The sequence below is a fragment of the Eleutherodactylus coqui genome, chromosome 9, assembly GCF_035609145.1.
Source record: "Eleutherodactylus coqui strain aEleCoq1 chromosome 9, aEleCoq1.hap1, whole genome shotgun sequence".
In the NCBI taxonomy this organism is placed as follows: domain Eukaryota; kingdom Metazoa; phylum Chordata; class Amphibia; order Anura; family Eleutherodactylidae; genus Eleutherodactylus; species Eleutherodactylus coqui.
The window spans coordinates 35,433,931-35,458,989 of record NC_089845.1 but is presented as its reverse complement, the minus strand read 5'-3'; the positions used below and the strand labels follow the sequence as shown (position 1 = coordinate 35,458,989).

Sequence of the window (25,059 nt, the reverse complement as noted above, 5' to 3'; positions counted from 1 at the left end):
ATACAGACAGAACTTAGACAGCACTGACAGACCATGGAACGAGACTGACTAGCACCAGGAAGCTAGATGCCAGAACAGACCACAGACCTAATTGTTCACACAGACAGATCACAGGGTGGAAAACAGACATAAATCAGATGACAAAAGATGTATAGGACACTCCCTTGCGTTTTGGCTTTTTGCATGTTTTTAAGTGTTTTTAACTTGTCAGTTTAAAGTTATAAAGTTTATCTTTTTGTGTATATTTTAGCATTTCTGCACACTTTCTTTCTTGTGTCTATGGTTCATTCAAATGGGAGGCCATTGCTACTTGGCTCTCGCTCACAACCTGAAGGTTTCGGGTTCAATCCCTGTGTGGTTCAGGTAGCCGGCTCAAGGTTGACTTGGCCTTCCATCCTTCCGAGATCGGTAAAATGACTACCCAGCTTGCTGGGAGGGGGGGGGGGGGGTAAAGATGACTGGGGAAGGCAATGGCAAACCACCCTGTAAAAACAGTCTGCCATGAAAACGTCACTATGTGACGTCACCCTAGGAATCAGTCATGACTCAGTGCTTGCATCAGGGGACTTTACCGTAGCTTATTGGTGGTGCCAGCCCTACATAGTTTAAGGTACATAGTTCTGAATCACCCTACATGTTCTGTACATATCTGCTGTAACATGTAAAGCTGACAACAGGTTAAATGCAACCCACCTATTTTCATCTACTTGTAGAGCCCTTGCTGTGCAGTCAGACATACTTTGTGACCCGCTTGCCAAAGAGCAATGTTACGTGACTGTATCGATGTGGTATAAATACATCATAAAACCGTTGAGTTGTGTTCGCTCACAGTACTCTGTCAGCATAAATACAGATCTCACCTGTTAGGTCTTTAGATCTCGGCGGTTGCTCATGTAAAGGAACAATTAGCCATTAGAATACGGAGAATTAATTGCAGCAATATCCTGCGGCTTCTGTGTTGCTACGTCTTGTTGATAGATGCATCTATACAATGAATTCCGGCCAGACTAACTCCCTGAAATCCGTTCTTTTATTGGATTGCTGTGCTTTGTATCTGTGCATCACAACGTGCCAAAGTGCAGTATCGATTCCGTCCTATCCCCACAGCCCACCGCAGTTCATCTTTCTAAATGTTCTAGTCCTGCTGTGCCGGGGATGGAAAGCGCTTAAATCTCAGCCCGCACAATCACCGCGGCTCCAAACCTGAGCACTGCAGGACCAATCACTCACATTCAGAAGTGGACAGACAATTGTACATCCTCCCAGCTGGGCTCTTAATGTTCGAATTGTGTCTCTACGATCAATATCTCCGATGAGTTATACAGTAACGGAAATGATCAGGTCTTCATATCCAATTCATTCATAAAATAGAAGAAATTACCATCTTGTTTCTTCTGTCTACTGGATACAATGTTGTCAGGCTGTTGCATCTTGCAAAGCACGTAAGTTGTAAAAGAAGTTAGATTTTCAAAGCATCTTCTCCAAAGAGAAGCACTTAAAGGGGTTGTCCCGCGCCGAAACGGTTTTTTTAAAATTTTTCAATAGCCCCCCCGTTCGGGGCGAGACAAACCCGATGCATGTGTTGAAAAAAAAACCAGATAGTACTTACCCGAATCCCCGCGCTGCGGCGACTTCTTACTTACCTTGCGAAGATGGCCGCCGGGATCTTCACCCTCGGTGGACCGCAGGTCTTCTGTGCGGTCCATTGCCGATTCCAGCCTCCTGATTGGCTGGAATCGGCACACGTGATGGGGCATAGCTACGAGCACCAGCTCTCCGGCACGAGCGGCCCCATTCAACACGGAGAAGACCGGACTGCGCAAGCGCGTCTAATCGGGCAATTAGATGCTGAAAATTAGACGGCACCATGGAGACGGGGACGCTAGCAACGGAGCAGGTAAGTGAATAACTTCTGTATGGCTCATAATTAATGCACAATGTACATTACAAAGTGCATTAATATGGCCTTACAGAAGTGTATAACCCAACTTTGTTTCGCGGGACAACCCCTTTAATCCTGTTGTATCGGTAGGTCCGGGTGTCGTAGACTCAGCATGGACGTGTGTCCAAAGATCTGAACTAAATGCGATGTCAGTATGATTTCTCACAACGTACAATAAAACTACTACACGTGTTTGTTAAAGGGGTTGTGCCACAATATAGCTTTATGCGCATGCGCGGTGCTGATTCATTCATCTTCAAGGGGACTACCAGACAGCTGAGCGCTTGTACTCCGCTATTTAAGTTCTATTGAAATGAATGCCACAACGATATGCATGCACGATTGCTGCTCCATTCAGACTTGGGTGCAATGAGCCTGCAGTGATGAGAAGAGGGGACAGGGGACCCTCGTTTTCGGGATCAGTGAGGGTCTCCGTTGCAAGACCCCTCCACTGATCAGACCTGTGGGTAGGTGATAAGTCTGTTGTGGTACAACCCCTTTAACCCTTTCCAATACCATTTGTATCCTGGTTTTCCTAGGGGGCCTACTCTTTTCTGCTGTTATACAACAGAGCTATATGCTGGCTAACACTAGTACTGCATGAGGTAACACGTTAGATAGGGTCCGACAGCAGAGAGGCTGGCAATATACAGTAAGAGAACCCCGACGGACGTCTTCCAACATCGGAGCTGTACAGCCTTAAATCATAATGTCTTCAGACGTCAGACTGTGGATTGGAAAGGGTTAAATCCAATGGCATATGTTTCTTCTCCTACGGTTGTCTTCTGTGTTGCCAGCTATTTTCCTTCCTCTATGATGTAACTAATTACACTTAATTCTTATGTCACTACTTGCTTAAAAAACTTGTATAACAAGTATGGATTTTCTTACCGATTTTAATGTGTTTTATAAAATACGGTTATCATATTAGTAGACCTAGACAAATTGCCTAAGTTTATAGTGACCACAAACTGCAAAAGTTTAGCGTTTGACTACAAAATAAAAGGTTACAGGGGTCGTCCGAGATGTTTTAAAATTTTGCAGTGCAGATAAGTACACAAAATAAGGAAGAAGAAAAAACGACTTACCTGGTAAATGGGATTGGCTGCAGCAGTCACATGAACAGCATGTGACCACAGCAGCAGCTTCTGGGGCGAGACTGGCAGAGACTGGATAATTAATAGGAGAGTAGGGTTTTGTCTTTATTTTATACGCTTATCAGCTCTATGTCAAAATGTAAATTGACTCGGATAACCCCTTTAAAAATTCTTGGTGTCTTAACCATGTTAAATGGAGCATTGATTGATACCAAATAATCGTACATGCTACGGTGGGAGACCGACTTCAACACTACTCTATCGCTAAGTCGCTGGCACCACTGCTGCGAAACCCTTAGCAAGAACAGTTTGCAAGTCTCATTAACTGAGACTTCACTCAAGGTCCTACATAGAGCATATCTAGTACCAGAAAGACTGAATGTCATTTACCCAGAAGTCTCCAGTATGTGCTTTAGGGGGTGTGGAGATACGGGCTCCCACCGACATGTGTGGTGGACATGTCCAGTAGCTCAGACTTTCTGGAAAAAGATATCTCACCTTATAGTCACGGTAACGGGGATAAGAATTAGGTTAGACCCATTTATTTTCCTATTAGGAAATAAACCCATGGGGATTCGCAACCCAACATTTAAACTATTACAGCATATCACCATGGCAGCTCGTATTCTAATCGCACAACAATGGTGAAAGCCCACTTTACCATTTGAAGCTTGTATAACCCGCATAAATAGAATTTTCGTGATCGAAAAGCTTACCGCCATTCGATGAGATAAAACAACTTAATTTGAGAAAATTTGGAATCCCTGGATAGCATACGTCAATATCCCCAACTTATATCGTTATTTGAGACCATAAGTGGAAGACTGAACGACGAAGCCTAAACCCACCAAAAACATAATGTAGGAGGGAGAGGGGGAGTGGAAGGAAGATAAAAAGTAAAAGGGAAATAAGAAAGAGGGAAGAAATCAGATGAATAGGAAACAACTAACTAGAAGAGTCTGTTTTAAATTTTGTGAGAAATGTAATAACCTGACACTACCTGACTATACGAATTCAATATATATACCCTGCCTTTGTTCTGTTATGTTATTATATCACTAAGGCTATAACGAGATACAAATTTTGATGACTCTGTTCTACAACGCAAAGATCAATCTATATCCCACTGCGTGGGGCTAATGCGGCAGAGTGTTGCCACAACTATTTCTTTAACTCAATAAAAACTGTTGAAACATAAAAATTCTTGGTGTCTTAAAATAACAGGAAATACCCGTCATCTGGGCACCTCCGACAGCTTCTCCATGCCCAGCTTGGCTTGATGATAGGTTTCTCCCTATTTATAGGGAAAGACTTGTCCGCCAAGCCGGGCATGGAGAAGCCACTGGGAAGCCGTCTAGTTGACTATGCTCCCCGTTCCTGGCTAGTATCTTTTCTCTGAACCTCTGCAATGTCTCAGTGCAAACCTTAGCTGCTTGTAATGTGGGAGCCTGTTGATACTTCATGTTGCTAGTGATTTGGGCAGCATGAATGTCCCGACACGTTCCCTTTAATGTCTTGAAGTACAGAAAGTTCTGTTCCTCTTCAGCACCACATGGGAGTTTGTACTCTACTGGTATTTTTTGAAATGTGTAAGATTTTGTACGGCTCTAGTAAACCACATTTATATGTTCAATCTATTGCAGAACATATGGCACAAACAATCTCCTGGATGATCTAAAGCTGTTATATCGCACAGCAGGCCAAAAGGGAAAAGGAATTACCTTTATATTTACGGACAATGAAATTAAGGACGAATCCTTCTTAGAGTATATGAATAATGTACTGGCTTCGGGAGAAGTGTCCAACTTGTTTGCAAGGGATGAGATTGATGAAATCACCCAAGATTTAATCCCTATTATGAAGAAGGAATATCCAAGGCGAGCTCCCACTGCGGAAAACCTTTACGATTACTTCCTGTCTCGGGTCCGTAGCAACTTACATGTAGTACTGTGCTTCTCCCCTGTTGGAGAAAAGTTCCGAACAAGAGCTCTAAAGTTTCCGGGCCTGATTTCTGGATGCACTATGGACTGGTTCCAGCGTTGGCCACGGGATGCCTTGGTCGCTGTAGCCCATCATTTCTTGGCTTCTTATACAATTGAATGCACCGATGAGGTGAAGAGGAGCGTGGTCAACAGCATGGGAACATTTCAAGACATCGTGGCAGAGAAGTGTGTGGAATATTTTGAACGATACAGGCGGCAGACGTATGTCACTCCAAAATCATACCTGTCGTTCATTGGTGGGTACAAGGCAATATATGGAGAAAAGTTTGAATATGTTGGAAATCTGTCCAACCGCATGAAAACAGGTACTTTTTTTTAGCATACTTTGGGGAAATGTTATATATGTGCTGGATTTCTTGTTTACTGTGGACAGGACAATGCAAAGAGATGGAGACGTGAACAGTAGGCTGATCTGTTCGAGAACTTTGGGTTTGAATCTTTCGGCTTTTAGCATTCGCAATGTCAATGCTGTACGGACTAGCTATATTGTGCGAATATATGGAAGGCCGCGCTTCTAATATTGCTTTTGTGAGAAAATAGGAAAAAAGCCCTTACATGGCAGCTTTGCATTCTGAATTAAAGCAAATCTGTAACACTAAACGGAGGTGCATATTTATGTAGACCAGCATTTTATACATAGGTCTACGTAAAATTAGTACTGACGTGGAGTATTTGTCACATCTATAGGGCGCACGTACCTTAAACTTGACATCTAGACCAGTTTCTGGCATATATTATGGATAAAACAAGGGTCAGGTTAGCGCTCCAAACAGTATTTAAAAAATAAGAAGTAGTGGAAAAAATGGCAGTACTTACCCGGTACTTAGTAGGGTTCCATATGAGGATACCCCACTAGTACCTCCATGTCCCGACAAGCCTGTAGTATTAAACCAATATTCCTCCACGATCCTTTTTTCCAAATCCTTCGAATCAGGAGAGCTGCTCGGGATACTTGAATCCTCCAATATAATAGGGGACCCAATTACAAATGACTAAGATGAAAATCGAAAAAATACCCAGCGCTTCTGAGGATGGACCACAGAGTTCTTCTTTCATATATCATATGAACTCCTTTTATTCAATATGCAACGCGTTTCAGCTCTTGGAGCCTTTGTCAAGCATAATATATTATGTAATATATTATGCTTGACAAAGGCTCTAATAGCCGAAACGCGTTGCATATTGAATAAAAGGAGTTCATGTGATATATGAAAGAAGAACTCTGTGGTCCATCCTCGGAAGCGCTGGGTATTTTTTCGATTTTAGCCTTGGCATAAAGTATAGTAAATCAGATAGGTGGTGAGTGGCCACACCTCAAATAGATAAAGATGCGGGCAACAGTCAGTCGGTGCAGTATAAAATCCAATTCTTTATTCCTTTGCGTCACAATGAATGCTCAACGTTTCGACCCAGTGGGGGTCTTTATCAAACTTGACAGAGACCCCCACTGGGTCGAACAGTGGGCATTCATTGTATCGCAGAGGAATAAAGAATTGGAATTTATACTGCACCTATTGACTGCTGCCCTCATCTTTATCTATTGGATTGTGCTGGGTTTGTTAGTTCATCATCCCTGGGACTTTGCATGACTGCCTCGCTGCTTAGCAGTTTGAAAAGGTTAGTGCTGCTGATCACTCACCTTTTGGACAGTTTATGAGTGGCCGGACCTCGTGACGCTAAGTTTTAACAAGTGTCGAGGCTGGTACTTGCCCCAAAAATGTGACCTGATGCAACTAGGTTCATGAATTCCCCCAATACTGTCTTATCTGCATCCGGTCCGAGATGATTCATATGTAGTTTTGTGAGATTTAGTATTACTGTCATTTATTGAATGAATTTCTTCCTCAATATGGGCCTATGAGTCTGGAAGACAGTACAGTGATTGACAGCGTTCACTGCATGAAGGTGCATGTATGAGCTGTCACTCATTGACTAAGACTGCGTTCCGGTCCCATAGACCTCGACTGAGCAGGGAAGTAACTGAATAAATCACGACACACAGCTCCTCTCGCTCGATAACAGGCTACCGGCAGAGCAACGAGATAGATGTTTTTGTTCTGTACATATTAGGTTCTGTATTTTTAATCCCACGTTATACTTCTCAGGTCTTGCAAAATTGATGGAAGCTGAAGTGTCTGTCAATCAGTTGTCAAAAGAGCTTGCAGTTAAAGAGAAAGACCTTGCGGTTGCATCTAAGAAGGCAGATGAGGTTCTGCAAGAAGTGACACTGAAAGCGCAAGCTGCTGAAAAAGTAAAAATGCAGGTGCAAAAGGTGAAAGACAAAGCGCAGGCAATTGTCGATGAGATTGCAGTAGCCAAAGCATCGGCGGAAGAGAAGCTGGAAGTGGCCAGGCCGGCCCTGGAGGAAGCTGAAGCAGCGCTGCAGGTAACCACTTCAATGGGCTTTTAGAACTGCGTATTATACACGTGCAAAATCCACAACCCCCATATGCCCATGTGAGTGAGCCCTAAGTCTCCTCCTTCTTTTTGACCTACTCCCTCACACCTCATTTGGTTTCTCTTCCCGGCTGTCACTAGTCACCCATTATGGACAAAAATAATAAATAAATATAAAAAGTGGAAAACTTAACAAAAATGGGGGTAGTAGTCCTTACTCCTGTAGTGTGGTGTGGTACCTCAGTGCAGAAGCACTCCAAGCAGTAGACTTTCGGATGGCGAAAACAATTTAACTCTTTATTGCAGGGAAAGAGGGTACTTGACTTCTCAATTACATTGCATTCAATCGAGGTAGATGGTGAATTGAAATTACACTTGCAGTCGTTGATGAGTTTAGCACACACTTCTAGACTGACTACTATTGAACCTTGTTCCTCTCAGGGGAATAACATTAACTTCCAGCTTTTTCCTCTCTGGCTTTGACTGTTACCTTAAAGATGACTTGCTGACTTGATCTCCTTTCTTCTCTCCCTCTCTCCCTCCCTGTCTCCCTCTCTCCCTCCCTCCCTCCTTTGTTTTAGGTACTCACATTTAGATTTTCGAGCTCCCCATCGCACTCCCTATTGTAGACTTTGTTAAAGACGTTCTCCTTGAACTCCCCAGTCTCTATCTCTGGCTGTCTTCTCTCCATGGACTCCAGTACTAGACTCCCTCCATGATTAGGCTTCAGGACTAGACTGGCTAACCCCACCTACTCTCTGCCTTTTATACTATCCTGTCCAACCAATCCTGAGTTAAGGGAAAGCTAACTAGCTAATCCGTGGACTAGCTAAGCGTGACTGACAGGTGTGACAGGTTAGGGTGCATTCTGCATAGTCATACAGTGCTAGATGGTAGGAACACTAAACATTAACATCTTATTGACCACTTAAAGTCATATACACACATAATTACACATAATTTTGCACCCGTAGAAATATATACACACTTTACATGATGTAGCAATACTACTGCTGTGGGACCCCGACTCTGGGGTACTACGCTAGTACAGACCCATTTCTAGTGTCCTTCTCATCTTTAAACACCTGGAACACTTGGTTTGCTCTTGTCTAATCAGCCATCTCTCTGCTCTGTTTTTGACCCCTTAATGCTCCACTTTATTAGCCTTAAAGGAGATGTCCCGCGCCGAAACGGGTTTTTTTTTTTTTAAACCCCCCCCCCCGTTCGGCGCGAGACAACCCCGATGCAGGGGTTAAAAAAACCACCCGCACAGCGCTTACCTGAATCCCGGCGGTCCGGCGTCTTCATACTCACCTGCTGAAGATGGCCGCCGGGATCCTCTGTCTTCATGGACCGCAGGGCTTCTGTGCGGTCCATTGCCGATTCCAGCCTCCTGATTGGCTGGAATCGGCACGTGACGGGGCGGAGCTACACGGAGCCCCATAGAGAAGAGGAGAAGACCCGGACTGCGCAAGCGCGGCTAATTTGGCCATCGGAGGGCGAAAATTAGTCGGCACCATGGAGACGAGGACGCCAGCAACGGAGCAGGTAAGTATAAAACTTTTTATAACTTCTGTATGGCTCATAATTAATGCACAATGTACATTACAAAGTGCATTATTATGGCCATACAGAAGTGTATAGACCCACTTGCTGCCTCGGGACATCTCCTTTAAGGATGCTGCTCTCCCTTTTTTTCTCTCCTGTCTCTCTGACAGCTATTTCTCAATCATTTGCCATACATACAAAGGCTCAGTTTCGTGAGTGTTCATGTATGTTCAATAGGCAGAGAGGAGAAAGCTGCCACCGGCTTATCTCCTGAGGGAACAAAAGGATCAGGTATTGAAATGTGCCCGATCCATCTTTTCCCACAAATTCATCTGTCGTAGGGAAAGTCAGGAGGCCTCCCTACACATCTGACAGTTATCCGGTCTCACCATAATCAGCAAATTGGGACTTTTGTCTAATGTGAATAGGGGCTTTAAAGGGGTTGTCCACTTGTTATTGTTTATATTTATATAATTATGGATTAGTATATCATACAGTTATCTGATGTACATGTATTTAATTTCTGCTCACATACCCATTGTATATCAGTGCATAGCAGAATGCTATAGTGCTTGGACGGGTCTTTTGCTCCTCAGGTATTCAACTGACACTGATCAGGTATCTAACAGGTGAATAATAGTTTACTGAAGAGCAGAACTCATGCACTTCTGCTACAAATATCACAATGTTTACTAAGAAGTGTAGAATTGTCTTACTTTGTCCCTTAAAGGGGTTGTCCCGCGCCGAAACGGGTTTTTTTTTTTTTCAACCCCCCCCCCCCCCCCCGGTCGGCGCGAGACAACCCCGATGCAGGGAGGTAAAGAAAGCTTACCGGAGCGCTTACCTTAATCCCCGCGCTCCGGTGACTTCAATACTTACCGCTGAAGATGGCCGCCGGGATCCTCTGTCTCCGTGGACCGCAGCTCCTCTGTGCGGTCCATTGCCGATTCCAGCCTCCTGATTGGCTGGAATCGGCACGTGACGGGGCGGAGCTACACGGAGCCTGCATTCTGCACGAGCGGCTCCATAGAAGACTGCAGAAGACCCGGACTGCGCAAGCGCGGCTAATTTGGCCATCGGAGGGCGAAAATTAGTCGGCACCATGGAGACGAGGACGCCAGCAACGGAGCAGGTAAGTATAAAACTTTTTATAACTTCTGTATGGCTCATAATTAATGCACAATGTATATTACAAAGTGCATTAATATGGCCATACAGAAGTGTATAGACCCACTTGCTGCCGCGGGACAACCCCTTTAAGCCGTTTTCACACGGCTGAGAAAATTGTGCGAGATTTGTGCGTTGCGAAAAGCACAAATATGAACCCCATACACATGAGCAATTGTTTTCCTGCATTGCGGCATGGCATGTCCTAACTTTGGGCGTGCCCTCACATCGCCCATTGTTTTTCAATGGGAGACACTCTACAATCCTACCCATTAGTAGCTAACTAGCTTCATTTGTATGTATTTAGAGAACTGCGGGTGGTCTGTTCTCTAAATACATTGTTATTGTAATCCAGCGGGAAAGCAGATGAAAAAATGTTATCAGCGCTGCCCGCGGGGAACTCAGCATGTGGTCCTTCTTATCAGGGATGATGGTTTTTAAGCTATGCTGAAGTCAGCGATGGACGAAAAGTGCATGATAAGTGCATGATGGGCACACATTTACACGTAACGATTATAGCTCAAAAGCCATCTTTTGAGTGATAATCCTTGTGTGTAAAACGGCCTTAAGTTTTACTGTGTTTCTTTTCTATTTGTGCATTTCATTAAGTGTTAAACCATTTGTTAAATTGTACAAGACAAGGGTACATGCAGACAGACGTGTAAAAAGTTGCACCCGAGATTCTTGGGTGCAATTTGGTTCAGATAGCACGCAGACCAAGAAACTGACTAGAAACTGAACACCTAAACCTAAGGAAATCTGAGCTGGTCAGAACCGAGATCACATGACCATCTGAGCAGAGAGGGGCTGGGGAGTTTCAGACAGAAAGGAATAACTAACCAAGGTAACACTAGCCCACCATAAATACTAGGGGGCGATGGCTACATCATGACGGAAAAAAATCACCAAGTGGCCCTTTACTGCTCTCTATTTGTGCAGCACTGAATACCACTATGGTTATAGGTTGGCCATACGACACTGTATCAGAACACCGTTCAACCCGATGATGCATTTAAAGGGCAACACACACCTTGATCAAAGACAAGAGTCTGACTGCTTACATCAGTGTAACTGGCTTCATCATTCTAACAGGAACTGTTAAAGGAAAATTAACCCTCATAATGTCTTCCAGACTATCAAGCCTGCTGACATCTCAACGGTTCGCAAACTGGGAAGACCTCCCCATTTAATTATGAGGATCATGGACTGCGTCTTACTGCTATTCCAAAGAAGGATTGATCCAGTAATGGCGGACCCAGAGCGCCCGTCTGTGAAGCCCTCCTGGGGGGAGGCCCTGAAGCTGATGAATAATTCCGGGTTTCTGAACTCACTACTAGAGTTTCGAAAGGTTTGTAAATGAATGTTTCCTTTTAAACCAACATTATGATATTGATTGACTGCGACAAGAAAAGGATCGGGAACTTGTAGACTTGTTCCTGTAGTTGTGAACATTATAGTTGATTCCAATATGAAAATCCGGTATAGAAGTCCATATGTGTGTGTCAGGGCTCGTGGGATCAGGGCTTCCTAAATTGTGCTTTGCATTATATAATTGACACTTTTCATGGGATGGAGCGCGGCTTATTTTCTGCCCCACATTTCTAAAGGCATCAATTTGGAGGCATTTCTGCATTAATTTAAGTATTCCGGATAATTACAGAGGCTACAACTTTTCCTGAAATCTTTTTGCTCGTCTGCCACGAAACCTTGTAGTTGTTTTAATGTAATGCAGGAAAATGATTGCAGGAACAATTAGCGTTTGGATTACTTCTGATTTTTATTTATTTTGGGGGAGGGGAGGACTCTTATTTTTGTTTATTTGCTCTAGTTTTTGTTTATCCTCTGTATCCTCTGTATCCTGCTGATCTTGGTGCAAAGATTCAATTACTCCTAAGAACTAATGGAACCGAGGCCACAACTAGGATTCTGTTTTGGTTTACTACTAATTGCATTAAAGGGGTTTTCTGAGCCTAAAGGTCCATTTACACCTTGTGACGACTGTTGGGCAACCGATACCTGATACTCTACTCATCCCTGTGTCTTCGCACTCCAGTGCTCCTGCACAGGAGCTAGCAGCGCAGGCTGGTTGATGGAGCAGCAGGGGGGAATCCAATGCATCAGATCACAGCGCATATCAGCGCCGATATGCGCTCGTGGAAAAGAGCCCTCTTAATTTGGTAGGAAAACCCCTTTAAGAACCTTGTTTAAAAGTTGTTGTGGTATAAAATTTAGAAATTGCAATATGATCAGTTCCTTAAAAAATTTTTTTAGCTAATTACTGTAGTTCTGAAATAATGTAGGTAGATATATCTGAAATGTAATTTATTGTACTAATAGTGTTTTCACATCCAGTCTCAAATAACCCAAGCGGGTCATGATTTGAGGATGTCCCATGGATACAATACCCGCAGCAATTATTGATGCACTGACAGTCACTCCCCTGTACTAAACAAAGGAAGTAATGAAACACCGATACAGACTAATGTATGACAATTATCTTATAAATATATAACATATATATACATATAAATATAAGGCCTCATGTCCACGGGGAAAATCAGATCCGCTGCAGATTCTACATGTAGAATCTGCAGCGGGTCCCTCCTGCCCCGCGGACATAGAAATTTAAAAGCATTTACCTATCCGTAGCGGGCGGCGAAGGTCAGCTGTTCCTCACGGCCGGATCTTCATTTTCGGCCGACGGATAAATTCCTGACGCCGGCGGCACGCGCATGCGCCGGGCACATCCGCCGAGCCGAAGCAAGGGAGATGCGGCCGTGAGGAAGAGCAGAGCTTCGCGGCCCGCTGCGGGTGAGTAAATGCTTTTAATTCCTATTTTAGGTCTCCCACGGATCCGGACGGCTTCCATAGGCTTCAATAGAAGCCCGCGGGAGCCGTCCCCGCGGGAGACCCGCATGAAAATGGAGCATGGTCCAGATTTTTTCATGCTCCATTTTTTTTAAAATGCCTTTTATTGACGATCCGCGGGTATTTATCTACCCGCGGGTGGTCAATGCATCCCTATGGGGCGCGGATCCGCGCGCGGGAGATCCGCTGCGGATTTTAAATCACATTTTGCCCGTGGACATGAGCCCTAAGAGCTACAAGAATGCAGGATACAAACCAGGATCAAGCCCCACATCTCTTAGATGCCCATCAGTTCTAATAAAGATTCAATCAATTCTTAACCCTTTCCAATCCACTGTCTGACGTTTTCCTACATTCTGATTGAAGCTTGTACAGCTCCAATGTCAGAAGGCGTCTGACAGGGTATTCTTACCCTCTATTGCCAGCCACTCCGCTGTCGAAGCCTCTCTGGCGCGCACACACACTGGCTTTAGCCAGCAGATGGCACCATTGTATAATGGCAGAAAGAGAAAGCCTTTTAGGAAACTCTGAATCTAAAATTGGATTTCTAAATTACAAAATCAATGGCCTTTTTTTTTGCAGCCCATGTAGCATTATATCAAAACCCACCATAGAGACAAGCTTTAATAGAACATATTATTTCAAATGTTGTAAAAGGTCTGCATTGGCTAAATTTTCAATTCCATTCTACAGCATGAATGGATAAAGTAAAGTAGAAATACATTTTCAAAGTAAAAAAAAAAAATCATTCCCCACCAACATCATAGACAGGGAATGATAATTTTTGCAGTATACAGTATTAGGCACCAAACTATTATAATGGACGATGCAGGGTGTGAACTTGTGATCGTTTTATCACTTAAACAGTATAGTACAATACTATGGTATTGCATTATGCTGTATTTTAGGAGGCTGCCTATAAAAGACATGTCACAGACACGTCTGTAATAGGCAAATGATCACCCATATGGCACCCCTGCAATCTTATTGTGGAAGGACTTTTCTGGTCATTTAAATGCTGCTGTCAGAATTATCTCTGCAAGATATGTTGAATTATCTCTGATCATGGCTGTTGCAGGCTGGTGTTCCGTGGTATATGGAGCCAACTCAGACCCCAGGCCCACTCTATATACAGCATATGTGGTGTATAGATGTCATAACTGGGTTGGGTATGCGCAGTTAGGATGTATTTAGCTGTATGTGTGACATGAAGGGGTTAAGCAAGGTGGTTATTCACAAAGACCCAACACAATTGCTGATTCTACAATGTGCACAAGTCTTAGTTACAGTCTCTTACAAAGAAATATTTACAGTGGTTGGATGTGGTGGATTTTCCCTTGAAGTGGCTTTGACACAGTCTCTGTCCGTGACTTGTCAGAGATGCACACAGATGGCTCTTGGATGGGGATGGTACATCGCTTTCTTGGACCTCTGACTGTCTTCTCATGGAGGGACTTCTCTCTCCACTGACCACACTACTCTTCACACGACTCTTGGCCTACTGCTACGTCACAATGCCTTGGCAAAAGTCCTTAGTTATGCCTTGTGGCCATAGTCACAGACCAAGTTAGCCTTGGTCTCCTAGATCACACAGCGCCCCTTACCAAATTTCTTATTTTATCAGCCAACTCTTTACACTTGGTTATTGAAGATGACCTTCTTAACAACCGTTATACGACCAATAGTGCCTGGCGCCAAAGGCAAATGAAGAGGTCATTTCCAAAGCGACCTATATCCATTTTCTGAAGAAACTGAGGCAAGTGTAGTTTCACACTTTTTATGATGCCTAATGTATCATTAGCAGTGTGTTACAGTTCAAATCAATAAAGTACCTACAAAACATTCACTACAATGATCACATTTTATTCCAAAGTGTCAAAAGTCACATCCTGTCTTGTGGAAAATGGTATTTGTTGGATTTAAGTCACTTTTGAAATCATCGCTTCATTTGCTTTTATGGACTTTCATTCTCCACCCACGTGACGCTCAGGCGTAATATACTCATTGGTTACACTTGAAATGGGTTTCTTAGGCAAAGCCCTAAATACATAGGTCACTTCTCAGCAAATGCCGTCCAGGGCCAAACTTGCCCATCACCACTGAAGACTACTAAGGATAGACACCATCACATAACATCAGCATCATAACATAACACCACAATAAGATCATGAACAAAACTATTTTGCTGGACTAAAGAAAGGTTAAGGCTGGCCAGCATGTAACATTTCCAACTTTAAAGCAATCATTTATAACGACTCCACACTTAGGAAGAGGGGGACCTTTCCACACCTTACTTACTGTATGGATCAGCTTGGTGCCTGGGGCTTCTTTTCGGGAGGATTGATTGGATAATAAGTTTATTGGAAATGCTGAATAACATACCAAAGTGTGTTTAGGAACAAAAATGTGTTTGTAGCCCAACAGGGAGGAAATCGTTTCTCAAGGCGTTGAAGGTCAACTTTACTAATCACGTTGTCATCCAACAGTTATGAAATGGTCCTCTTGTGTTTGTAGAGCTCGTATTTCCAGGTGCTCTTTTACCGGATTAAACTATCATTTATTTTTTAATTCAGAAAAGGTTTTGTTAGTGAGAAACAAAGGAAATAGTTTTACATTGCTTCAGTGAAAACAATATTATATGAAGGGCTCAGAAAATGAATGAACAAAGTCCACTTTTTTGTGTTTTTAAACAGAATTTCCCATTTCGTAGATTCATGTTGTAGAATATATTGGTGAAGCCAGATCAATGAGAAAATGATAATAATTTTTCCAGCGCCATGCCAAAAAAATGATTAGATTCAACTGCACTTGCAGCAAGAACGATCAAGGTCATTTCACATGACTGCACAAGCCAATCGGAGCGCAGTCTCATTATTAAACATATCAGCTCCCACTACCATGACACCTGAGTGATTAGTGCATTGATCCACTGGGTCCCATTTATCAAAACTGTCTACAAGAAAATTCGTCTGTTGCCCATATCAACCAATCAGAGCTCAGCTTTCATTTTGGCAGATCAGTGTCAGCGGCCGCCTTCATTTACATGCTAATAAACTCTTGGGTAGCTAATTAGCTACTTAGGAGTTTATGCAAAGTGATCGCTCAAAACTGTCACTCAAACTGCCATTTGAGCGATCATATTTCCATGTAAATAGGCCCTTTATGCAGTTATGTATAGCAATAAGCGAGAAGTTATACAAAGTCTCTTCCCCCTAGTATGCAATTTTGATGCACCATTTCACTGCATGTGTATTCTTAGGGCAATGTTGCACCCACATTCACAAGCCAAAAACAAAATGACCATATATACTCGTATATAAGCCTAGTTTTTCAGCACATTTTTTTTAAGCTGAAAAAGCCTCCCTCGGCTTATACTAGAGTGAGGTTAAAAAAAAACAAAAAAAAAACTGCAATACTCACCTCCCAGCTGGTGTCTGTCCCCGGTGCGATGGTCTCCCTGGCGGTGCGGCAAGCTGCTTGAGAATTCTCCCCGCAGTCATCTCCCTGCTCAACTTTGAATTCCCCCTCGGTAAGCGCTGTGATTGGATCAAGTGCCAGGCAATCACAGCCAGCGCTCGATCATTTACAGCCATTCAGTGGATGACATCACTGAATGGCTGCGATTGGTTTATCGAACGCCGGCTTTGATTGGCTGGCGCTCAATCCAATCACAGTGCTTACTTACACAGCGCTGACGGCGGGGGAATTCAAACCCGAGCAGGGAGATGACAGCGGGGAGAAGTCTAAAGCAGCTTGCCCACCGCCGGGAAGGTTATCGCGCCAGGAAGACCATCGCGCCGGGGACACAGACGCAGGCTGGGAGGTGAGTATTGCATTTTTTCTTTAACTAGTATATAGTCGAGTATAGCTAGGCTTATACTCCAGTCAATAAGTTTTAACAGTTTTCTCTGGTAAAACATATTGACTCGGCTTATACTTGGCTCGGCTAATACTCTAGTATATACGGTATGTCTCTTTTCTCCCCACTGGCTCCTGTAACAAAAAGAAATTAAAAAAAAAAAATCTTCCTGTCTTCAAGTTACTTCAAATTATGTGTATTACCGTTATCTTGCTGCACTTTCAACATTCATTCATTGTCAAAGAAGGAAAGTTTGTTTTATATGCCAAACAGCGGCCAGAAAGGGTTCCGATGATGAAGCCTCACTGTTGGTTAATTTCATAAAAAACAACCTAGACAACAAGGTCAAAACATTTACACAGTGTGACACACGCGGAGGGCAAAACCAAAATTATACCGAGTCGAGGGCAACCAGGTCAGCACAACTGGAAACTATAATCCCCTGTAAGAGTTCATGGCTACTGCACAAGGAGCGCAATAAGGGTTTTGGTTTAGTGACCCAAAAGCCGTCTTTCCAGCGAGACGAAAGTGTTTTCTGAAGCAAGAGTAAAACCAATCCCATTTCACGTAGTTTATGCAAACAAGACGCGTTCAAAAATTCTGCTGCATTTTTACGTCCGTTGTACCTGTACAAGTGTCCTTTTCACATTCAGAAAACAAAAGGAATGGCTAATGATATCTGTAGCACTCCATACTGTGCAGAATCGCAATATGCACCGTGAACCTTGGACCCTGTCAAGAATCACAAAACATCATTCCAAAGGCGGAACGCTGAATAATCTGTACTCTTCTCCATTACATGTGGACAAATACAATGATTTACAGGCTCTAAAACTATTTGTGTCAACGGAATACCATGATTGCCATGACAATTTGCCACAATTGGGCAATTCCAGATGAAAGAGGGAAAGATAAAAACATTTTCTTTTTAGTATATGACTTTATGTTTTCAGCTTTAGAAACGGTCCATGCGTATGTTACATTGTATACTCCAGGCTCGATAAGTTATGAAACTTTCAAATTAAAATGATCAGCTTTCAGTAAAAGTGGATTTTGATCATTTTTATCCTTGAGCTATTCATATCTACATTCAGATAGCGATACAGAAAGTATACATTTTTAGCAACTCTCAGAAAAGTTTCTACTATTTTTGCAAAATAAAAGACCTTTTCTTGTTTAAAGAAATTGCTTTGTGCTGCCATATTCGGAAACCCATCACTTTTCTATTTTTCCATTGATGCAGCTGTGTTATGGCCCATTTACACGCAATGATAGTTGTTCAAAAATCGTTCAAATGAGCGAAAGTGAGCGATAAATGTTATGTGTAAACACAAATTCATGGCGCACTATTTGTTTACTTGTTATTGGTCGCTGAGTTTCAGCCGGCATAAAAATAGTCGCCAGTTTGTTCGCTTGTTGTTAGGTTTAACCCTTTCCAATCCAATTTGTATCCTGGTTTTTCTAGGGGGCTTACTCTTTTTCTGCCATTATACAACAGCGCTATCTGCTGGCTAAAGCCAGTACTGCATGAGGTGACACGTTGGATAGGCTCTGATAGCAGAGAGGCTGGCAATATACAGTAAGAGAACCCCGACAGACGTCTTCCAACATCGGAGCTGTACAGCCTTAAATCATAATGTCTTCAGAGGTCAGACAGTGGATTGGAAAGGGATAAATAGCAGTTGGTCGGTCATTCAGTCTTTCAAACAACTTGAGGGGAGGAGTGATGGTTTGCCCAGCTAAGCAAAAATGACTCATTCAAAAGCCAATCCACATCCTGCCTCAGTAGACAAAGGCTTTTTCTTCACACTAATTAAAGACCGCCCACCTAGAGATTCTTTACATAAGTACAGGTCCATCTGAGCAAACTTATCTATGTCCACTTTAAATATAAGCACTACCAAATGACCCAGGAAACCAGGGAAATGGCGAGGATTTCAAACAATTATCTTTACGTGTAAACACTCATCATTTGAAAGCAAAAAAGTTGTTGAGTCGTTCGCTGGTTCAAACGCCAATCGTTGCGTGTAAAAGAGCCTTAAGGTCTTGTTATTTGCAGGGCAAGTTGTAGATTTTATTGTCATTTTTGACTAAATATGTTTTTGTGAGCACTGTTTTGGGAGGCGAAGTGAGCAGGAATTCTCAAATTTTTGTCTTTTTTAATGATATTCACCGTGCGGTATAAATATGATATTTAAATAGTTCACACTTTTATGGATGTATCAATACAAATCATGTTTATTTTTTATTGCTCACATATTTTTCATAGCAGGGTTGGTTATGACAAGCATTGTTTTCTTCCTGGCAGGGTGTAATAGATGCAGTAAGATGTCAGGCCACCTGTGATTGGTGGGGGTCTGGTCAGGTGACAAAGGGAGCCCCCTCCTTTTGCCTAACCACTTAGATGCTGTGGTCGTCATTGACTTTGACATTGCTTAAGCATACAGGATCAGAGCTATTTCTGATCCTGGTCATTGCAGGCTCAGCTCTTTAGCCCATACTATATAATTCCTTATGATTTCCATCATAAATATACAGAGGAGATTGGTAGGGGGCTGAATTTTGTCTTGGTCATGTGACGAGGTGCACAGTCAGATGCATGGCTTGATAGTTACAAAACAGGCATAAGAGTTCTGTCTAATGATTGGTGAGTACAAGTGCTTGTCAATCTCTGGCGCTGCCATTGAAATGAATAGAGTGACCCCACGCATGTGTATCCTCAGCTTTATAGTCGGTAACATCTGTTGAGGCCTTTACCAAAGCTGTAAACAGATAAGCAACCCTCTAAACCGTTTCTACCTTCCACAAGGGCCTCAATTGGGAGTTTGTGTGTAGTGAGGAGTCATGGCTGGAACTCCTAAGTGTTCCCGTGGTATTCTTTCTATTGTATATGTATGCACTATGGATATATACATTGGACCCTAGGATGTGTGTATGTGCTGGTGTTGTATATAATGACTTCATGGTTGTCTAGTAAACATGCAGTAATATGTATGAATGTACATGGAATGTAGCGTAGAGTGAAGATGCAAGATGTTGGTTATTATGATGGGAAGACCAGACGGAAGCAACACAAGTTTTTGCATTAAACTATAAAACTTTCTAATATTGCAAACTGTCCTGAACAACAAGGAGCCGATCGCCCGCTCTCTGCAGTCTCAACGCAGGACAGCAGAGCCTAATGCCCACAAGATCACAGTCTTGTGGGCATTAGGCTATGGCAATGGCACTCTCATGACACTTCATCCTGGTTGGCTACCTTCCATGACTCGCACGGCTTCCTGTTCCCCAGGACTTTGGATGTCTTTCTGACAGACTGGCACTCTTTTGGAGTAGTTATCAACATGCCCTTGGGTCTGAGGTTGGGTATCCCACCACACCCATCTGCTGCAGGTCTGCTGGGCCATCCCTCACAGGCTGGCATGTCTCACCTGACATCACCTGCTGTTTTCACTGGATATGATGCTCCTTTGTCACAGTCCTAGGTATTATAGATGATGGGAGAGATCTCTGTATTGTTCCTCGATATATTATACATAGTTATTAGAGCGCCCCCTTGTTACAGTCCTGGGTATAATAGATGATGGGAGAGATCTCTGTACTGACCCCCGATATATCTATACATAGTTATTAGAGCGCCCCCTTGTTACAGTCCTGGGTGTAATAGATGATGGGAGAGATTTCTGTATTGTCCCCTGATATATATGTATACATAGTTATTAGAGCGCCCCCTTGTTACAGTCCTGGGTATAATAGATGATGGGAGAGATCTCTGTGCTGACCCCTGATATAAATATATATAGTTATTAGAGCGCCCCCTTGTTACAGTCCTGGGTATAATAGATGATGGGAGAGATCTCTGTATTGTCCCCTGATATATTATACATAGTTATTAGGTCGCTCCTCGGACGTCTTTTATCTAAACTAAATAATTCCAATTTTTATAACCTCTCTGGGTATTGTAGTCCATTCTGTTTATTACTTTAGTTGTCCACTTTTATACCCGTTTAAGCTCTGAAATGTCCTCATTGAGTACCGATGCCCAAAACTGTCCACTATACTCTATCTGTGGTCTGACCAGTGACTTGTGAAGAGGCGATCACTTTGTTGCAGGAAAAGAAGGCAGAAGACTCTTAAGGTTTTAGGTTTTTTATTGGTAAATATGGCATAAGATTGGGAAAGTTTGGGCAAAGGGAAAGCTTTACGAAGCCTTTTTTTCCCAGATTAGGAAGATGGCGACAGATTTTGTGCTGCTGTTATCATGCAGTTGTCATCACTGTCACTATTCAGCACTGAAGACCGTCACGGCTTAGACATCAACCGCTTCTGTATCCGAAGTCCTGTAATAACACATGAGAGTAGAGAGGAGTGAGCAATGTACTGCGGCCAATACCAGAAGTCTGGGGTGTAGCTGGAAGACTCCGCTAATTACTACTTACTTTTGATGTTTCCTCGCTTGTAGAATCCTCCCCATCAGAAATCACAAGGACCTTGTTGAAAGCTCCAAGTCTTATTAACGGGGTGAAACCATTGATATCAGTAGATGGGAGAAGATGATCTAACCCAGCGGATCTTATATGATGATAGGCGCTGATGGACCTGAGCGCAGCGCCTGTAGATGTCAGTGCTGGATGATGTTTAGGTGTTTGTATCTGAGAAAAAGGGGAAAAATGAACGTTTTAGGCAAATAGCATTAATCAAAAGAAAGCAAATTGGTATTCAGGAGGAGGGTGGGGGTCTCATATTTTTTTTTTTAAGTCTGCACCCACTTTTTGGTGGGGGTCCAACCACTGATACCCCGCTCACCCAAGAACCGAGTCCAGTTTGCACTTCTTCCAGTCACTGCTTGTATGGGTTATATGTAATACACAATATAGATCAGATCTGGTCCTAGATTGGGACGGATGACTGATATCATGTTAGAGTCCTTGTGATATTACATGTGGATGAGGCTGTTTACATACTGGACCATTGAATATTATTCTCATTACCAAATTAATGTACTTTTTTTTTTTTCGATTGCCCAACAAACCTTTTATATCAACTCCTCTTGCTCTACAAGATCTCTGCTTGCTGTCATTGATTGGATGCAGGATCTTCCCAGAAGGCTCGGCGTGTCCTTGATGGTATTCTGTGAGGAGCGATAATAAGAATGAATTATAAATCACATGTAACATTCCCATTCTACCTATTTACTACATGGATACATTGTAAGAGATCATCTTAGGATAAACTATGAAGATGATGAGAGCCTGCAGTGCCGGTCAGCGCCGGGCCGGGAGACGCAGCCGGTGATGATCCCGGTGACCACGTGTCATTGGAAACCTCTCCTGCAGACCTGCTCTGTGTATGATGTCACTCTGCTCTATGAGCCGCATATATACTTACATTAGGCCGGGCGCTTGCGTTTTCCGGTGCAGCCAGATGGAACTTGCTGGCTTGTGGATGGACTGTCCACACACTGGCTGACCAGTGGACCATCACATAGCCGGCAACAGGTTGTGGTATTAGCTAGGCTAGTGAAGGATCCATATCTACAAAGAAGAACCATGATTAGTAGGCAGGTATTGATCAAGAAGACCAATTATAGTATAAAACTAAGTTCTTTCTCTACTAACAATATAAAGCTATTTCAAAAAGATGTTTTGATAAGCAAATAGAAGTTGCATTAACCCTTTCCAATCCACTGATGTCTAAAGAGGCTGTACAGCTCCGATGTCGGAAGACGTCCGACAGGGTATCCTTACTGTAGATTACTGGCCGCTCTGTTGTCAGGAGCCTCTCCAGCATGTCGCATACTGCCGTACTGGCTCTAGCCAGCAGATGGCGCCACTGTATAATGGCACAAAGAGAAAGCCCCCTAGGAAACCCTGAATCCAAAATTGGATTGCAAAGGGTTAATGTGTTTTTCTGAATAATCTTTTAGTTCCTACTGATATTTATTATACTGATTTATATAGTGCACACATATACCGTAGCGCTTAAAATTGACTCATCACTTACAATAGGCGCTATCGTCATGGGGCCATCTCAACCTATATTTACTTATTGGTACACAAGGGACAACATACAAACTCTAGGTGGATATTGTTCTTGCTCGGATTTGAACCTATGACCCCAGCTCTGCTATTCAAACATGCAGCCTAATATGGGGGTGGTTACATTTTTTTTTGCACTGAAGCCCCCTCTCTTTACGATTACATAGAAATAAAATATCCCGTTACCTTTTTTCACACCATTCGCACTTGTATTCAAACGTGAAATTAATGCGATAACTATGATGTTTTGTGACTGGCGGCAGCTCTGGATGGACTCTGGTGAATTTTTGGCTGTATGACATCCACAGGTCTCCATGGTTGTCATGTTGGACTCCGTTGATCAGCCAGCAGGCTGCATGGCACATCTCGTGTGCTAAGGTATCTCTCACACGGTCTAAAGATAACAGTATACACAGTGATAAGGACACAATGTATCACAAGAGTCATTAATGTAAACCCCAAAGCAGCTCCATAACATGTAGAGCGGCTGTGAAACTTACCAGCGGAGTCGCAGATGGTTTCAGAGATCTCTATGGTGGAAGAGACCTCCCAGTCATCAAACTCATTATGACACGTGCCAGATGATGTCATGTTCCTGTTCCAGATGATTAGTGTGGAATCGGGGAGCTAAAGAAGCAGGTGAAAAAACAACCATTAAATCTGTGTTTGCATCACTAGAGATATTTGCGGTCACATCGTCCCAGAAAGGTCCAAATGTCGCCGTTGGGACTTGTTGCCTATCTGTTATTCCGAACCACTCAAATTTTACTTCAAGCGGCGATTAGAGTTAATTTTAAAGACCTTTTTCATCCCCAAATCAAGACCATTAAGTTAAAACTTGGCAATCTCGGTAAGGGGCCTAGCTATAGGGATGCAGAGGTAGCAGGCCCAACCGGGCCCGGGTGCCTGAGATGGCACAATGCCATTCTGCAGAAGATGCCAGAATTATACCTGGCACATGGTAGGTGAGAGGCTCTAAAACAGATTTTGCATTAGGGCCCAGGAGCTCCAAGTTCTATGTCCGACCGCACTTAAAGTTTATTTGGAGCCACCGATGCTGCCAAGGATAAATCCATAAATCTCACAAATTATGACCAGAGTTTAAAGTAAGATGAAGATCAAGATGAGTAACCCAGAGATGAACTACTGAATATGGTACCTTGTTCTCAAACACGGTTTGGTTGTATAGTTTGTATAACCGGTTTACTAGCTCCCGTTTGGTGTCCTGAAACCGGATGACATATGGCGATGTTGCTTCAGTGATGTCCTTGAGAAAGCAGCCCTTGATGTTGCAGGTAGGTCTGCTGGAAAGAATAAGAAATTATAGATCAGTCAGTCCTTCTTCATTTCAAAACCAAATCATAAGGAATGGGTGATTAGATTAAGGGGGGCCTGCCGTAGGGGTAATATCAGCCGCAGGGGGACCTGCCATAGGGGTAATATCAGCCGCAGGGGGGCCTGCCGTAGGGGTAATATCAGCCGCAGGGGGACCTGCCATAGGGGTAATATCAGCCGCAGGGGGACCTGCCGTAGGGGTAATATCAGCCGCAGGGGGACCTGCCGTAGGGGTAATATCAGCCGCAGGGGGACCTGCCGTAGGGGTAATATCAGCCGCAGGGGGACCTGCCGTAGGGGTAATATCAGCCGCAGGGGGACCTGCCGTAGGGGTAAAATTGGCCGCAGGGGGAACATGGAACTTCATATAACTTACCTTTTCTCTGAAGTGGGTTGATCTCCATGTTTAAATGCTTCATTATCTGTATAGAAATATAAAGTAGGGATAACAGGTTATCTGCCAGTATGGTGGACCAGTGTATATGAGGTGTTATAATGGAAAGCTGTATTACAGACCGCGGGTGGAGGCACTTGTACCCATCAATGTCTGGGGACGGAAACCTCGCCCAGGTACAATATATATATAAATAACTTGGTAACTAACCAGTGCAATCATCGTCTTCGCTGTCAATATAGACCAGTGGAGATTGCTGGTCTTCCACTTCTATATCCGATGTCCTGAGTCCTGTAATAACACATAATCAAGAGGAGTGAGCAATGCACTATGTCCAATACCATTAATCCGGGTGGAGCTATAAAAGTTGGCTAATTCTTCCTTACTTTTTGGACATGGTTCCTCGCTTAT

The 25,059-nt window shown here is 43.2% G+C and overlaps 1 protein-coding gene across 1 annotated transcript in view; it reads left to right on the top strand.

Moving 5' to 3' along the window:
• The window catches only part of LOC136578989 (dynein axonemal heavy chain 5-like), a 363,128-nt gene that overhangs the window by 217,581 nt on the left and 120,488 nt on the right, over positions 1-25,059 (top strand). The window contains exons 57-59 of the mRNA XM_066579223.1: positions 4,683-5,347; positions 7,148-7,428; positions 11,287-11,502. Of these exons, the coding sequence (XP_066435320.1) occupies positions 4,683-5,347; positions 7,148-7,428; positions 11,287-11,502 (1,162 nt within the window). The remainder of the gene's footprint in view (positions 1-4,682; positions 5,348-7,147; positions 7,429-11,286; positions 11,503-25,059) is intronic.